This window comes from Quercus lobata, chromosome 3 (assembly GCF_001633185.2).
Source record: "Quercus lobata isolate SW786 chromosome 3, ValleyOak3.0 Primary Assembly, whole genome shotgun sequence".
In the NCBI taxonomy this organism is placed as follows: Eukaryota; Viridiplantae; Streptophyta; class Magnoliopsida; order Fagales; family Fagaceae; genus Quercus; species Quercus lobata.
This window is the reverse complement of record NC_044906.1, coordinates 61,555,402-61,573,269: the sequence shown is the minus strand read 5'-3', so window position 1 is coordinate 61,573,269 and position 17,868 is coordinate 61,555,402. Positions and strand designations below refer to the sequence as shown.

At 35.3% G+C, this 17,868-nt stretch overlaps 1 protein-coding gene across 1 annotated transcript; it reads right to left on the bottom strand.

The window, feature by feature from the left end:
- Positions 1–293: 293 nt before the first annotated feature.
- On the bottom strand, positions 294–2,219 carry LOC115979357 (probable xyloglucan endotransglucosylase/hydrolase protein 33). The gene is made up of 4 exons (XM_031101380.1): positions 1,737–2,219; positions 1,543–1,643; positions 1,063–1,271; positions 294–818 (listed from the first exon to the last, which is right to left on the bottom strand). The coding sequence occupies exons 1-4, from the start codon at positions 1,963–1,965 to the stop codon at positions 422–424; spliced, it is 936 nt and encodes a 311-aa protein (XP_030957240.1). The 5' UTR covers positions 1,966–2,219; the 3' UTR covers positions 294–421.
- Positions 2,220–17,868: the final 15,649 nt, after the last annotated feature.

Genomic DNA, 17,868 nt, shown 5'->3' with positions numbered 1-17,868 from the left:
CCAAGGCCCACCTCGTTACTTTGGGCCATAGTCCCCACATATGTATTAATAGAAATCCAACTTAATCATCAAAGTGAATTAGCCCTATTAAAAGATAATAAAAAATAATGAATTTTAAATAAAAAATTATAATATCGAACATTAACTAAATAAATATTATTTAAATGATATTTAAATATTAAAGGGCACATTTTGTTTGATTTCTTACCGTTGTGCTCTTATTTAATGTGACAATGCCTTCGATGTTATGATTAACTTTGACTTTGTGGAGAACAAAAAGAATAAAGAGAGAGTACCATATAAACATTTTGGTTTATTTGATATCTATCAGTAGTGTTCTTAGTGTGAAAATGCCTTTCAACGTTATTCAATTGCACTTTCACAAATGAATAAATAATAAATATGAATGCCAAAATATCTTTTACTTGCACTCAGGTGGCAGGACCTTAAATCTGGATGTATCTTTACAATAAGAGTAGAACATTAGCTTCCTTCTTGCCCAGTCCATTGCTTCAATCTGCTGCTTTGATAGCTTAACAAACTCTGGTCCCTCAACAGGGTCATAACTAGAAGTACCAGCCTTAGAACATGAAGAAACTGGAGCCGTTGGATTCCATATGCAGCCACTCATTTCCACATTCGCAAAAGAAACTACAAATGGAGCATATTTGTAATTTACTGGGTATTTTCCTCCATGAGTTGCCCACTCTGAGCCATCCCAAATTGTTGCATAAACTGACATGGGTTTTGATGGATAAACAAAAGAGAAGGCACTGTTGTGAATAAACTCTCTTACAGGTATGTTGTCCACTAGAAACCTGCATTAGGTATGTTACAATATCAGCTAAAATGATTAAATTCATCATTTTCATAATAGTTTTAAGCTTTTGGGACTCATAATAGGTGGATCTGAGTTTGAACCAAAAGTTCAAACTCTCACATGTTGTGCTCCACTTATTAAAGGGAAGTCTAGGCTCACACGTGAGACGAAATGTTAGAATAATGGTAATAAACTTGCGCGCAGGCATGTCTGTGTATGTAAGTGAGTTTTGATTGTCTTACACTGTATGATAGCTGTTCCAGATGATGCTGTATTGATGATGCTGCTCTGTTGGGTCAAACCAGAGATAGAATTTCTCTTCCCTTCCAGTGCTTACACTTCCATTAGCGTATATATTTGTTTGGAAGGCCCAGTCGTTTCTTTTATCATGACCAAGCAGCTCTATGTCAACCTCATCATGGGTATGAGGGAAAGTATCTGCATTTGACAACTGAAAATTCCCCTTTCTAGTCAACATATTTGGATACATATTCTCATGTTCAAATGGATGCATTTTGTACACTGCAATCATAGCCACATGTTTAAAATAAATACATGCATGCAAATTGAAAAAAATTATGTCTAATGTACAATTCTATATGCTAAGGCAGAAGATGTTACACATACAGTTTGCCTTAGGCATGCAACATGTACAATATTGCAGTCAAATGTGATATGTTGCATTTAAGTGCGACTTCTTGTATGTGAATGAAAGAGCTTACATAGAAGGCTACTACAACTCCAGATGAGAGACCAGATGGCAGCTTAATTGCAGCACTGAAGAATCCATAGTAATATTTGTTTTTTGAGACCAATCCAGCTCCTATAAAACAACATAAAGGGATACACATTAGAGCAAATTCTGAAAATACAATTTCATGTATCAATATAAGCCATAATATTTAAAGGACTTTACCTGATGTTTTGTCAAGAGCAAGATTGGCCATGGAACCATTACTGATTAGCTGGATGTTTGAGCCTCCAAAGGACTTAGAAAAGCCTTGATCAATTGAGACATGTGGAAAGTAATCTGTTAAATGTGCAACACTTGGAGGCGAGTAAGGTCTACTATGTGAAGACACCAATATGGTCATGCAGAAGACTAAGAGACCTGAATAGAGTATTTTGTCTTGCAGAAAAGCCATTCTTTATTGGATAGATGCAAAGAAAATATGAATAGTTGGGTTATATATTGAGAGTTTTTAGTTAGAGAGGTTCAAAATCATGCTTAGTTGTTACTAGCTGGCTCTCTCTCTTTGCCTAGTATGTCTTTCAGTAGTTACTTTGGATCTTAAAGACAATAATGATTAAGAACAATCATGTGGGGGTGACTCTGAGAAGTATGGCAGGGCTTGTGGGGCTGCCTAAAAGTTAGGGGCATGACTAGACAATTACTTCATTGATGGGTTCCATACTGCTATTAGTATTACCTTCAAAGTCCATTGAATATGTTTCCTTTCTAGTACTGCGTGTGGACCATAAGCTACGTATGTCCACGGGTTGGCATGGGCCAAAATGAAAACAGATTTTTTGTCTGTAACTGGTCATCCTATGCCAATGTTGCTGGCTTATGCACACCAATAAGCAAGCACCACCACTGATGTCAAGTCCCCATCATTTTGATTCAATTGATAGGTTTTTTTTTTTTTTTTTTCAATTAAGAGTGTTGATTTTTTCCATGAATATTGACATGATCTGTTATCATTGAAGTAACATCATTTTAACTTCAGTCAACCACAGCAATCAAAACAAGTTATGCCAATAATTGTAAAATACAATCAAATCTAATTGACACATGTTCGGGTCAATTGCATATAATTTTTTCTTTTATTTGATTTTATACTCTCTATTTGTACTTCTAATTAAGATGTTCTTTTTTATTACTTCTATTAATGTTATTTTTCGTCTCCTTAACTTGAATCAACTCAAATTTTCTCATTGGTGAAGTAGTTGTTCTTTTTTCTAATATGAATAAACCATTCAAGAGACTCCATCATCTTTTTACCAATAAGGGTTACTTCTATCTTAAAGTGACTCAAGTGTTGTGAAAAATATTATATTTAACTATTTTTATTCCCTCCTCCCCCTCTTTTGTATTTTCCTTATTTTGTCTGGGTATTGAATGAGGCATGTAGTCATGTAGAACTTACATTCAATTAGGTGGGGAAACACCTGAAATTGACTAATTGGTTTACAAACTTTATTATGGTAAAGAAAATTTCATACAAAAAAAAGCTGATACTGACCAGCAATGTCTATTTCTTTTTATTGTAATGGTCAATTTGCCAGTAGATTTCTAGCTGGCTCCGAGTGATATTTGATATGACAACTAACAATATTGGCATCTAGTGCACCGAAAGTCCTTGGAAGTACCCTTAATATTTATGGTATTATTAATATTAGTGGTTTCCATCTGCCAAATTCTGTTTAGTAATTTGTCACTTTAAAACAAATTGAAGACAGCAGATGATCTTGAAAATCTTGGCTAGTCTGTCAAATAGGATGGTGTCTGGGGACAATTTGCTATTATTAGCTGGTGAGAGTGCCTAGAAGAAGATAGGAGAGGATCTTATCTCTCAGATGCATATGTTTTTAGCTTCTGATGTTAATTGTTGTCAATATAACTTCCTGAACCTAACACAACTTGCAGTGTAGCACACTGTCTTGCATAGGAAACACACATGCATGGATGTGCACATGTGCAAGTGGATAAAGGGCAGTGAGCCTGTGAGTGTAGTCATTACACATAAAGCTTTTGGACAAATCTTATCAGAATTGAATGGTTACTGTGGGAGACTGGGAGGGGAATGTAGCCATTACCAGGGCCGAGATCCAAAGGCCCGAGAAAGGCATAAAGAAGGTCTGGAGGCCTAGTGCAACCAATGGGTCCAGAGGCCCACTCCAAAGTATCCCCCTTCGAAGGTCCAAATCAAAAGAACAATGTTCCCTGGCCTGCATGGCTTAAGTAACACTGGGTTACCTCAACCACAAGCAACACTACGACCGCCAAGGAGCCGAAAGGGGTAGCAACTGAACAGGCAACAGTTACCTGTGCATTAATTAGGCAACCCTATCTAACTTGAGTGACATTTATTACTAAATGACCGAAGTGCAACATTCACAATATTTTTTACAACAAATCCTAGATTTTAAACTAGAAAATATCGCCATCAACAATAGGCTGTAATAACCTACTTAATTAGTTGTAAAAGTGTTGTGAAAAATATTGTGGACGACGTTGCATTTTTCTCTATTTTTTTATTTGTTTTTCATCTAATAAAAAAAATTATTTTATTTATTGATTATAAATAATCCTATTGGTTAAAATTTAGGGGCCTTTTTTTTACTTGGGGCCTTAGGCGGTTGCATTTTTTGCTCCACCATAGAGCCGGCCCTGTTACCTGTGCATTAATTAGGCAACCCTATCTAACTTGAGTGACATTTATTCCTAAATGACCGACTTGAATAGCGTCTCAAACCTAAAATCTCACTCAAGTCCACGGAAGGAGAAAGAGACACCTAATGGAACAAGTATCTCTCTGCCACCATCACCACAACCAACCTACTGAGAAGGGGACTCCTCCACAATAAATAGGAAAATACCCCTATCTAAGAGGGAATTTGGAAAATAGGGAAGTTAAGTGCATATTGTATTAGTAAAAAAAGAGTGAACCTGTAATAATCTGAGGAGAGTTATAACCTTAAATTCTTGTGTTAATTTCCACATTCTAATCTATTTCTGCCTTCCTTTTATCATCTCTTGGTTACTTGTTTTCTTGAATCTTTTTCTTTAGTTCTCCCATTGTCCCAATTCCAACAATTAAATTGTGTTCATCAAAGGTTCCTATGGCCCACCTTGGAAGTTTTGACTCGCATAGTTACCAAAGTCTTTAGAACCTAACAAACTCCCCATTTGACAATCCATGACAAAACACAACTAGAAACTCAAAGTTTACAAAGAAAAGCCCTTTACAAAACAAATGCTCATAAAACAAACTCAATCCTAACTACTATCCATCAGTTGCAAGTGTAGACAGTAGCTCAATTGAATCAACCTGTATATTTCTTGAAACACTAAATAAAATGCATAACCGTATGTGTGGAAAAATACAAGTAAACAAAATAAATTCTTGATTTCAAACAATACACAATAAAGACAAATATCAATGAAAAACTCATAAATATAAATCAATAAACAGTTGAAAACAAGAAACATATAAAGCAATAAAAGTAACTCCCCCTAACATGAATATCCCAACAAAAATATGGCAAAAGCTAAAAAGATAAAATACAATGTGAAGCACCTAGATACAATCTAAACTCCACAAGCTCCAACCAACAAAAATACTCTCCCCTTGAAGACAAAAACTATACAGGGCTCAAATATGTACTCCCCCTTTTTGTGACGGAATGCCAAAGGGCAAACAAAATCCATCATCAAAAGGGAGGTGGCGGAAAAGATCGTCTAAACTATGCCAACTCTGCGCGCAAAGCACGGATCTCATCGAGCACGTCCACCAAAATCTGTCCATGAGCCGCCTTAACGGTCAAGACATGATCCAACGTACGTCAAATGTCTGAATCATCCGAAGTAGTCGGTGGAGGAACATCAACATCAGCAACAGCAGCACCGAACGTCTCAGCATCATCAACACCTGTAGAAGATGGAGGAAGGGGAACAGCACCAGATGACACACATCTAGGACGCGAAGGAGCAACTCTCAAGTAAGCAGCCCTCTGCTGAAGAAAGGTGACACCTATGGGAGCAACAACATGAACAGGCTCATCGGAAGGAAAACCATCTAGACCCAAAAACAGCAGAATCCTATGAATGAAAATAGGATGAATAAGCGCATGCCCTACGGCAAAACTCCTATGAACCTCGTTCAAAGAAAAAAGGAACAGATGAGGGAAACTGATAGACGCACCATAAACAAACGCATACAAAAACACACATCGCTCTAGAGAGATGGTGTGGAGATGAGAAATAGGCCACAACGAATGACACGCTATCCTAAAGAAAAGATAGGCAGTCTCGGTAAGCTCAGCGGACATGATTCGAGGATCAGAACCCCACTGGATAGAAGACCCAGTGATGTATGACATGACAACATCTAAGGGAGGAGACTCATCATAGGGATAGTCAGGCTCCCGAACAACTGGAACCCCAAGAGTTTCAACCACTACCCAAGGGGTAATGGTGAACTCAACACCTTGTATCCAACTCCTAACAAGAGTGTTGGAATCATAGACGTGGCAAGAGAGATTCGAGAAGAACTCTCTGATCAGGGAGGTCGGGAGTGGATAATCTATCTCTAAGAGAGACAACCAACCTCTAGACTCAAAGTTAGCCCTAATGGCCGAATCAATCTCATCTAAAATCACAGCACGCTCAGCCCAAATCATACGCTTACAGTTCAAAGTCTCAAAGGCCTCTCTACTTTTATCATTCCTAAATACCTTACTCCTAGAGGGAAACTCAGAGGAAGTGGAGGGGGTCCTATGGGCTCTAGTTTTCCTAGGCATGGTGCTAGGATAAGGACCAAGATACAAAGCAAAGGAACAAAACAAAAAAAACACCAAGGGCAGACTGCAAGTTAGCACAAAAAAAATATAGAACAAAAATCTATATGATGCATGAACAAATTAAATGGCATGATGCATGTCCTAATGCAATGCAATTAAGTTCAAATTCACAAAATTGGCTTGAACATAGAGTTTCTAACACAAAAACCCCAAAATTTTGAAAAACCACTTGATCAATTTGAAAGAAATTGACTAATTGATCATCATACAAGATAGATTTCAGAAAATAATGACCAATTACATCAAATCAACAAGCCAATTTCATCAATTGAACCAAATTTGAACAAAATCCCCAATTCGGGTTAATTACAAGCCCTAGAATTTTCAATTCCTCAAAAACCACAAAATTGATCAAATTAAACCACAAGGATCATGATTATAACATCCTAGAACAAAAATCCAATGATCAATTTCACAAAATACGGTTTGAATCATCAAAAACCCCCAAAATATGCTAATAAGTCCGAAAATAACCCTTCAATGCATGAAAAAATGCATGTAAAGCATAAAATAATTGAAAAAGAGAGGGTAATATGGACATACCGACTTATGGAGAGAAAAACCTTACAAAAAGATTGGCCGAAAACGACAAAAAAATCTCTGTGGAGCCTTGCCAAGTCGGAGAGAAAGAATGTTTTGAAAAAATGAGAGGAACAAGTCAAAACTGATATTTTTAAAAACCTGATTCATGAGTTTCGATTGTTCGAAAATTAGTTTCGATCGTTCGAAAATCAGTTTCGATCGATCGAAAGAGACAGAGGCTCTTTAAAAAAATTTAAAACAATTTCAAAACAATTTCGATTGATCGAAAATTAGGTTGGATCAATCGAAATGGGCAGAGACTCACAAAGTTTGAGAAAAAAAAAACACAGTTTTTGAAAAGACATTTAGGAACAACTCAAAGCATTGACATGAGGAACAAAATGCATGAGTATGTAATGATATGATTTTCAAAAACAAGAATTTAAGCCCAAATTTCCCAAAGTTAAAATTTCTTGCATTCTCCATAAATTTTCAAGCATCAAATCAATTTTACAGAAAATTCAAAGTATTTGCAAAACTTGGTCGGTCAGACCATAAACACACACAATAACATGTACAATATTTAGCAAAGAGTAACTTGTGTAGTGTGTGCAACTAGCAAAAACTTGAGATACATGTGAGATGATATGTGAATAGCAATCAATCACAAAGTCTACAAAATTCATCACATAGAATTTAAAAGAGACTATCACCTAAAGAGTTACATCATATAACTCCCACATCTCCTAGATCATAAGCTTGCAATCATATAAATTTCTTAAATTTTGCCTCATAATATACATACCAATTTTAATTTATTCAGAAACTTATTAAAAAGCCAGGATAATGTACACACCAATTTTAATTATGTGATTTTGGCATCAAGCCTAATAGTACACACCAATTTTAAGGATTAAGCAATTAAACCGAGGCTACACCTTATGTTCTTTTTGTGCATGTGCTACACTTTTTTGAACACAAAATCTTACGATATGCACTAAGGTGTTCATGATTGGCTAGTGAACAGTGATGAGATGGTTATTTATGCCTTTCTCTAATAGTTCAAGTCCAACAATCAAAGACATGTGACTTCAAGATCAAGACAAAGTGATCAAAAACTATAAACATTTCCCACACAACATGCACTACAAAGCTCAAACTAGTAAAGTGCAATAAAAGAAGCTCATCCAAGCTAAATAAGGTACAAAAAAAAATGTTATGTGAAAATAAATTGACCAACCTTATTCTCAAAAACCAAGAAAATAATAAAAAACACAATTTGCTTCCTTTTTCTTCCCTTTTCCTTTTTTTTTTTTTTATTATTAAAAAAACACCTAGAATGAAATGCATGAATGTTATGCAATGCAAATCCTAGAAAAAAAAAAAAAAAAAAAAAAAAAAAAAAAAAACAAAAAAACCAAAGAATAATGGTCACAAAGGGTAGAGCAATGAAGTACAAGGACTAAGAAGGCCAAGACAGATCAGGGACACAGAATCACACCAATTACTTGACAAAGTGTCTCAAACTTACTTCTATCAAAAGGTTTGGTGAAGATGTCGGCATTCTGACGTTCAGTAGGAATATACTCAAGACACACAATCTTTCTTTCAACAAGATCCCTAATGAAGTGATACCTAATCTCTATGTGCTTAGTCTTAGAATGTTGAACAGGGTTCTTAGATATGTCAATAGCACTAGAGTTATCACAGTAAACAACCATGGTATCTTGGGATATCCCATAATCAGTTAAAACCTTTTTCATCTAAAGAAATTGTGAGCAACAACTTCCAGCAGCAATATATTCTGCCTCGGCAATAGACAATGACACAGAATTTTGCTTTTTACTCATTCAAGCAACGAGATTGGCTCCAACATAAAAACACCCACTAGTGGTGCTTTTTCTATCATCAGTATTACCAGCCCAATTAAAATCAGAAAAACTAGCTAGAGACAGATTAGATTCTTTACTAAAAAATAATCCATAATCACAAGTTCCACCAACATATTTAATGATTCTTTTGACAGCATTTAAGTGTGAAACTTTAGGATTAGATTGAAATCTAGAACAAACACCAACACTAAAGGCAATGCCAGGCTGACTAGCAGTCAAATATAGAAGGCATCCAATCATATTTCTGTATAATGTAACATCAACAGACTCACCTAACGGATCATTTGTTAGTTTTGCATTGGCGGCCATTGGTGTTCTGGCATGTGCAGCATTGTCCAATCCAAATCTCTTAACTAGATTCCTTGCATATTTTGCTTGGTTAATGTAGATCCTTGAGTCCGTTTGCTTCACCTGTAATCCTAAGAAATAAGTTAGTTCACCAACCATACTCATTTCAAACATAGCCTTCATTTCATCTGCAAAAGAATGGGTAAGAGAGTCATTAGTAGCACCAAAAACAATATCATCAACATAAATTTGAGCTACAACAAAACTATTCTTATCCTTTCTTATAAAGAGAGTAGTGTCTGCAAATCCCCTTTTGAAGCCATGCTCAGTGAGATATGCAGTCAATCTATCATACCAAGCCCATGAAGCTTGTTTCAAACCATACAGAGCTCTCTTCAATTTATACACATCATCCGGTCTATGAGGGTTAACAAAGCCTTCGGTTGTTCAACATATACTTCTTCTTGCAACATTCCATTCAAGAAAGCACTTTTGACATCCATTTGATATTGCTTGAAGTTCAGATGACTAGCTATAGCCAACAGTATCCTAATGGATTCCAATCTTGCTACCGGTGCAAAGGTCTCATCAAAGTCAATCCCTTCCACTTGTGTGTAACCTTGAGCAACAAGCCTTGATTTATTTATGATAACAGTGTCATGTTCATCTGACTTGTTCTTAAAGATCCATTTAGTTCCAATTATATTTACACCCTTTGGTCTAGGAACTAATTCCCACACATTATTCCGAACAAATTGATGAAGTTCTTCATGCATAGAGTTTACCCAATTAGCATTTTAAAGTGCCTCATCTATCTTTTTCAGTTCAAATTGGGACAGATAGCATGAGTGTGTAATTACACTTAAAGCTTTTGACCTTTCATGTTATCATTCAGACTTCCCAATATATTTGAGGAGGGATAATTAAGCCATACTCTAGAGGAAGGACCTTTAACTAGAGATATGGATGTACCTTTCTATTCTGATGAAGGACTAAATTCATGTTGAGCCTGTTGAGTCTCATGAACTGGAATGGATGGTTCAGGACTTGATGGCACAGAAATTGCATCATTCAACACCATTAACTCCTCATCACTGTGTTTCCCAACATAATCAACAAGAAGTGAGTCATTAACCTCCATAGACTTATCTTAAACCGAAGCAATACTTTCTAAATGTACTTCTGGACATACTTCATCATTAATCACAACATTTGACGATTCCATGATAGTTTTGGTTCTCAGATTATACACTCTATATGCTCTACTAATAGAGGAGTACCCTAGAAAATATCATTTGTCACTCTTTGCATCAAATTTTTCTAAGTTCTCTCTATCACGTAGAATGTAACAATCACTACCAAATATCCTGAAATACTTAACAACCGGCTTCTTTCCTCTCCAGAGTTCATAAGGAGTCTTCTTGGAATCAGGTCTGAAATACACCCGGTTGAGTGTATGACAAACAGTGTTAACTGCTTCTCCCCAAAAGGATTTTGGCAACTTTTTATTGTGTAGCATAACACGTGCCATCTCCTGAACAACCCTATTTTTCCGTTCAACTATTTCATTTTGTTGTGGTGTCTTGGGTGAAGAGAACTCTTGATGTGTGTCTTGTTCATTGCAGAAGGTAGCTAGCTTGGTATTCTCAAATTCTCTTCCATGGTCACTTCTAATCCTGGCTATCACAGTATCTTTTTCAACCTGTAATTTCTTACACAGATGTATCATCTTCTCAAGAGCCTCAGCTTTATCTTTCAAAAGCACAACCGAAGTATATCTGGTAAAATCATCCACAACCACTAGAATATATTTCTTTCCTCCTAAACTCTGAACTCGAGCAGGACCCATAATATCAATGTGCAGTAACTCCAGAGGTCTTGAAATTTGAACACTAGCTACAGACGGATGTTTAGATTTTATCTATTTACTTATCTGACATGATCCACATATGCACTTATCTATCTTCTCAAACTTAGGTAAACCAACAATAGCATCACATTTGGAAATCTTTTCTAATTGCTTATGACTTGGATGCCCCAACCGTTGATGCCACAAATCAACTTGATCAATCTTTGCACTAAAACACTTGTTACTTATGCTTGGTGTCAATCCATAACAATTGTCCGCTGTCCTTACACCAACACACATACAGTCACCTCCTCCATCAAGAATCTCACATTCATACATAGTGAAGAGAACATTCAGTCCATTGTCGCAAATCTGACTGATGCTGAGTAAATTTGCCTTCAGTCCATCAACATACCAAACATCTTCAAAGACCGGTAACCCTGGAATGTCCACAGTTCCAATGCCTCTGATCACAGATTTGCTTCCATCTCCAAAAGTAATTGTCCCAATCTTTCCTTCAAAGAGGGTCTTGAATAATCTTTTGTTTCCTGTCATATGCTTGGAACAACCACTATCCAAATACCAAAGACAAGAATCACGTGCCTTTAAGGCGGTTAAGGTAGTATAACACAAATAATTATTATCACATATGATAAGACCAAGACGTCCAAGGAAAGATTTAACAAAAACAACAAGCGACAAATACACAAAGTAAGCAAGTTGATAAATAAGCAAAAAGAATTTCCAAGAATCTATAACAACAAGGGTCAAGGATCATCTCAGTGATCAAAAAATCAACAACAAGAGAGCAACCCGCTCTGATACCACTTGATGGTTTTTAGACCCCTTAAAACACAATTGAATTAACCTAGGTAATTATCCAAATTGTTACTTAGTCCAATTTAACAAATCTAGGTTATCACAATCACAGAAAACATATCATGCAAAGCAGCGGAAAGATAAATAACACAAAGATATGATCACCCAGGAAACCAAACCGGTAAAAACCTGGGGAAGATTTAACCTAACTATCTTCAAGGTAAACTTGAATCCACTATCTTGAAAGAATCAAAGTTCATACAATAAGACTTACAAGCCCCCACGCTCGACTTCTTATTGCTACCCACCAGTAGAACTTACTAACACGACCACGTGCAAACTCCAAATCCACGGACTCCTTCTTTCTTGGATTCACCACCAGATACAAGCATACCCGCTTGTGTTTCTTTAAGCTTCAATGGCAGCAACTGAGTTGATCATCAAGGTGTAGATAAAATCTCTTCCTTAAAAACCCTAAGTTTGTGTAAAGGAAAGTTCCTTTAGATCTCACAAGAGATTTACACACACTAGAGTTCTAAATACATAAAAAACCTAAGTCTTTAGAACCTAACAGACTCGCATAGTTACCAAAATTTGTAGTTACAAGATTTGGTATTTTCAATAGTATGAAATGTTTTTGCTTCCAATAAATTCAGAATCATAAGAATAAATTTAGGCATACATCAATTTGTGTATTACCTTAAAGCTACAGAAACCCTGCGATGTGACATGAATGTGGTCAGGAAGCTCAACATGGAGTACGAGTTCAACTAGGAGAATCCCAGATTTTCCATCAACACGTGTTAATCCTCCATATGATATAAAAAAAAATAAAAAATAAAAAGGTTAACCATTAGAAAGTCGAGGTATACTGTCTCTTTCAAGCTAAATGGAATTAAAATATGTGATTCTAACTGCATGGAAACCATTTAAGTCACAATAATCGAAACTAATTTATTTCTTTGAATCGAAACTAATTTATAAAGAAAAAAATGTAGAACACTTTGGTGTGGAATTCTTTTAAAAGCTGCAGTGTCCCCAAGCAGATTTAGAAACACTTTTTGCAGGACCTTTTAACGTTTTGTTTCCTTGCTGTTTTGTTTTTGTAAAGTGCATCCACATCTAGGCCGAAAGGTGATGAGTCATGAAAGGTGTGTGAAGCCTGATTTATTGAATTTTTTTTTTTTTTTAATTGATGAATACATCAATTGTGTGAATTTAATTTTGCTAGGAGTTCAAATCAACATGTCCAAAAGTGTTGTCCGTACAAATATTTGGGGCATATATTTGTTTATATTTACGTGCACTTTAGATACCTAGATCCTTTATTGTAATTTTTCACATGCCTGTGGCACAAGTAATAGGGGATAGGGCAGTATATTTATATTAATGATATAGGTAGCTTCATTACATCTTTTTTTCTCTTTCTTTTCTACTGTTCACGTCCCATAAATCTTGGGTTGGATTTCTTGTTTCCTAACAAAAGGGGCAACTGACTTCTGTTAGGAAACAAAAATTGTAAATCATAAGGGTATCATTAAGTATATTCCAGTATATCATAAACAACAACAAGAAGTATTTATAGTAGATCTAATCATAAACAACAACATATCATAAATTTCCCAGTTGATTGTCAACTTATTGCAACCCTCCTCTTCTCTAATATATTGGGCCTTAAACCTAAAATAAAAGGCTTTTAAATCGGCTCCTATACCCTTAAGCATATAATTAAAAACATCAAAATATAACAATATACCCTAAAAATGTAAGTCTTAAACCCTAATCCTCTTTTTTTTTTTTTTTTTTGGTTACTAATCCTCAATCTTTAAAGTTGAATAAATATTATTTTAAGAGTAAATACATCTCAAATTTTCTCAATTGAAAAAGGTATATGTTTTAATTAATTTTGAACTTTAAAATATCTTTACTAATAATTCTTTTATACACTTTTTTTTTTTTTTTTTTTTGAGAAGATGGGGGAGGAAGATTCAAACCTTTAGACGTCTCCAATGAAAATACAAAGTAGTACTAGTTGACCTAAAATTTGTTATCTACTAACGATTATATTAACCAAACCAAAATAGACATTTGACGTTTAGAGATAATTATTTGAGAGTCGAGACTACACTAGCTATTTGCATTTCTACCAATTCTAGTCAAAAGGATAGGTGAACATTTTCACCAGCATGTGACTAGACTAGTTTATATCATTCCCATATAATTAACTATCAAATTATCAGAAGTGTGCATCAATTTTCACCATGTATTGTTGTGAAATTGGAGTCCTCACCTCATAGCACCTCATCAGTTATCAAATCTCTAGCACATGCAGACACTTGGATATGAAAATATGGGTTTCTTTCAGGACCAGATAGTTCTTCAACCTCACTTCAAGAATTCTTATTTTGGTTGGACAGATGGACTTGAGTGGCAGAGGTGTAGAAGGCCGTACTACTACTAATGATATCATGGATTTTATGATACGAAAGTGATTTGGCCCAGCTTTGTGACCCTTCCAGTTTTCATGTGGTTGGTTTGTTACATCTTAGTTGGATTCAATGTTGCGTGTACTAAAATCGTTAAGATCGTGACATATGATCAATAATAAACACGTATCATCGTCTTAATAAGATCCGTGTACAAGAGCACTCGACCCATGCTTTGCGTGTGAATTAATGGGTAGTGCACTATTGTGGTGACCCACAACTTAACTCATTAGGCTGACTCTAATAATAACTCATTCTGGCCCATTCCCTTGTCCTTATCTTCCCTTTGATTCTTTCCCTTTCTCTTCTCTTTAATGAAATAGGAAGCTTTATTCACAAACTAGACTTCATACGAAGTGAAAAGTGGGGCCAATTCAATTGCAAGGATCATTCATACCACAAGTTTTCCACACTTAGTTGTTACTTGTAAGCAAGTCTATAGGACTTAGCTTTCGGTAAGATATTGTGGATCTCAACTCGTCATGTCTGAGACTTGAGAGAGGAGCCTTCTGTAATCATTCACAATAACAGGAAATTATGGGAGTAGTAAACGAGAACAACATTTTAAAGTGATGTTTCTAAATCCCATATTTCCCAATAGTATATTTAGACTAGTGGTTTTCATCTACCAAATTCTGGTTAGTAATTTGTCTCTTTAAAAAAAAAATTAAAGACAGCAGATGATCTTGAAAATCTAGGCTAGTCTGTCAAATAGGATGGTGTTTGGGGACAATTTGCTAGTATTAGCTGGTGAGAGTGCCTAGAAGAAGATAGGAGTCAGGAGAGGATTTCATCTCTCAGATGAATATGTTTTTAGCTTCTGATGTTAATTGTTTTCAATATAAACTTCATGAACCCAACACAAATTGCAGTGTAGCACACTGCCATGCAGAGAAACGCACATGGATGTGCACATCAGCACATGTGCAACAGTGCAAGTGAATGAAGGGCTGTGAGTGAGTGTAGTCATTGCACGTAAAACTTTTGGACAAATTTGATCGGAATTGAGTGGTTACTGTGGGAGGGGTTTGTAGCCATTACTTGGGCCGAGACCCAAAGGCCCGATAAAGGTTTGAAGAAGGTCTGGAGGCCTGGTGCAACCAATGGGTCCAGAGGCCCCTCCTAAGAATCCCCCTTGGAAGGTCCAATTCAAAAGAACAATGTTCCCCACCTTGGCTGAAGTAAGACTGGATTCCTGGCCGAGGAGAAACCCGAGAACCACAGCCATCCCAGCAACCGCTGCCAAAAGGGGTAGCGGCTAAACATGACAAAAGTCACCTCCACATTAATTAGTCAACTTTACCTAATTTGAACTGCATTTATTACTGAATAACCAATCTGAATAATATCTCAAATATAAAATCTCACCTAGATTTATAAAAATGAGAAAAGACACTTGATGAGACAAGTATCTCTTTGCGACTATCACCATAATCCACTAAGAAGGGTACTCCTCCGCTATAAATAGAGCAATACCCCATCTAAGAGGGGATTAAAAAAAAAATAGGAAGGTTAAATGTGTATTTTATCGGTGAAAAAATAATGAAACTGTAACAATATGAGGAGAGTTATGACCTCGGATTTTTGTATTAATTCTCATATCCTAGTCTACTTCTATATTCCTTTTATCATCTCTTGGTTACTTTGCTTGAATCTTTTTCTTTAGTTCTTCCACTGTAAACTAATTTTCCCAACCCCCAACAAGTAAATTGTGTTCATCAAAGGTTCCTAGACCCCGACCTTGGAAGTTGTTACCCGCACAGTAACCAAAATTTGTAGTTACATGGTATTTGGTAGTAATATGAAATATTTTTGCTTCCAATAAATTTATAATCATAAGAATAAACTTAGGCACACATCAATTTGTATATTACCTTAAACCTACAGAAACCATGCGATGTGACATGAATGTGGTCAGGAAGATCAACATGGAGTACGAGTTCAACTAGGAGAATCCCAGATTTTCTATCAACACGTGTTAATCCTCCATATGATATAAGTAATAAATAAATAAATAAACAGGTTAACCATTAGGAAGTTGAGGTATATTGTCTCTTTCAAGCTAAATGGAATTAAAATATATGATTTTAAATTCATGGAATCCATTTAAGCAAAAATAGTCGAAACTAATTTATTTCTTTGGATCAAAATATAGAAAAAATGTAGAACACCTTGGCAAGGCCGGTTCAAGGTATTGTGAGGCCTAAGGTGACTACTTTAAGTGATTTCTATTCTTATACTTTGAATATTAATAGAATATTTATTTAACTTTTGGTTTTTTTTTTTTCATTTAAAATCAATTTTTTTAAAAAAAAATATTACAAATTAAAACGAACACATCGCATTACTCAATAACTATACAACTAAAATAAACACTATTTATTGAATGAAGTAACCAAATACTTAAAAATTATGATTGAAAATTTTAATAAAGTTATATATTTGATATCTCTAAATAAAATTTGAGTATAAATTTATTTACTAGTGTAAGATTAATGAGTTCTTTTAACATTTATGTGTGAGAGATTAAATGATTGACCTATTACTACCACACACCCTTTATGTGATGGTTACTCCACAAATATAAGTGCTTGTAAGGTGTGGGGGTAAAGGCCGGGATTCAAGTCTCCAAGAGGGAGCTTCACACACATATACACTTAAATTATGTTAGAGTAGAATTCTATCTTGTATCAAAAAAAAATTATTGACCTATTCAATGAAAACATTTTTCTTTAACAGGTTTTTCTTTGATAAAAACAAATGTTTAGGGCTTAATTAATACTTCCATTAATACAAGAATATCTCTATTGGTAAAAATTTAGGGGTCTTTTTTAATTTGGGTAGACGATTGACTATTTAGCTCAGCCATTGAGCCGGAAGGTGACCTTGGTGTGGAGTTCTTTTAAAAGCTGCAGTGTCCACAAGCAGATTTAGAAACAATTTTTGCAGGACTTTTGAACCTTTTGTTTCCATGATGTTTTTTTTGTAAAGTGCATCCACATCTAGGCCAAAAGGTGATGAGAGGTGTGTGAAGTCTGGTCTATTGAATTTTTTATTTATTTATATATAATTAGATCAATTGTGTTAATTTTATTATGCTAGGAGTTCAAATCAACATGCCCAAAGTGTTGTCCGTACAAATACCTGGAGTATCATGTTTATATCTAAGTGCACTTTATTGTAATTTCCCACATACGAGTAGCCGAAGTAATAGGGCAGTATATTTATATTAATGATACAAGTAGCTTTGTCATAATCGTCATCATAAGACTACAACAACTCATAAACATTGCCCTAGTTTTTGGAGAACCATGTAAATCTAAGTGTTTGTGTGCATAAGCTGATCTTTCTTGCTCTTTGTTTTCTATTGTTCGCATCTCAAAAATTTTGGGTTGGGTTTCTTGTCTCCTAACAAAAGGGGCAATTGGCCTTTGTTAGGAAACAAAATTTATAAATCATAAAGGATATCATTAAGTATATTCTAGCATATCATAAACAACAACAATAAATATTTGTAATGGATTTATTCATAATAGAGTGACTAAATTTTACCGTTGACTGTTAACTTATTGCAACCCACTTCTTTTTCCTTAACATGATGGGCCC